Source organism: Calidris pugnax, unplaced genomic scaffold (assembly GCF_001431845.1).
Source record: "Calidris pugnax isolate Ruff unplaced genomic scaffold, ASM143184v1 scaffold535, whole genome shotgun sequence".
In the NCBI taxonomy this organism is placed as follows: domain Eukaryota; kingdom Metazoa; phylum Chordata; class Aves; order Charadriiformes; family Scolopacidae; genus Calidris; species Calidris pugnax.
This window is the reverse complement of record NW_015091323.1, coordinates 196,737-197,039: the sequence shown is the minus strand read 5'-3', so window position 1 is coordinate 197,039 and position 303 is coordinate 196,737. Positions and strand designations below refer to the sequence as shown.

Below are 303 nucleotides of genomic sequence, written 5' to 3'. Positions count from 1 at the left end.
GAGGGGCAGGGGCTTGTGGCGGGGGGGTCGCCCGCCCTGGGGGGGCACGGGGATGCGGGAGACGGGCTGCTGGGAGAAGTGCCAGCCGCGGGGCAGGGTGCCGGGTCCCGAGCGTCGGAAGGGTCCCTCTGAGCGCCGCTCGCCCGCCAGCGGGGACACCTTGTAGTTACGGGGCAGCGTGGCACTGTGCCCCCCATAGGCACCATCCTGGGGGTCAGGGAAACAAGGGTTGGGGGAGGGAGCCAGCCCATCCACCCCAGCATCAGGCACTGGGGGCTGGGGGCTGGGGGTCAGACCCCCCCC

General features: G+C 73.9%; 1 protein-coding gene across 1 annotated transcript in view; it reads right to left on the bottom strand.

The window, feature by feature from the left end:
- Positions 1–303, bottom strand: part of PPP1R13L (protein phosphatase 1 regulatory subunit 13 like) — a gene marked incomplete at its 3' end in the record, with an annotated part of 12,928 nt that overhangs the window by 4,998 nt on the left and 7,627 nt on the right. Inside the window, exon 5 of the mRNA XM_014960948.1 lies at positions 14–269. Within this exon, the coding sequence (XP_014816434.1) occupies positions 14–269 (256 nt within the window). The remainder of the gene's footprint in view (positions 1–13; positions 270–303) is intronic.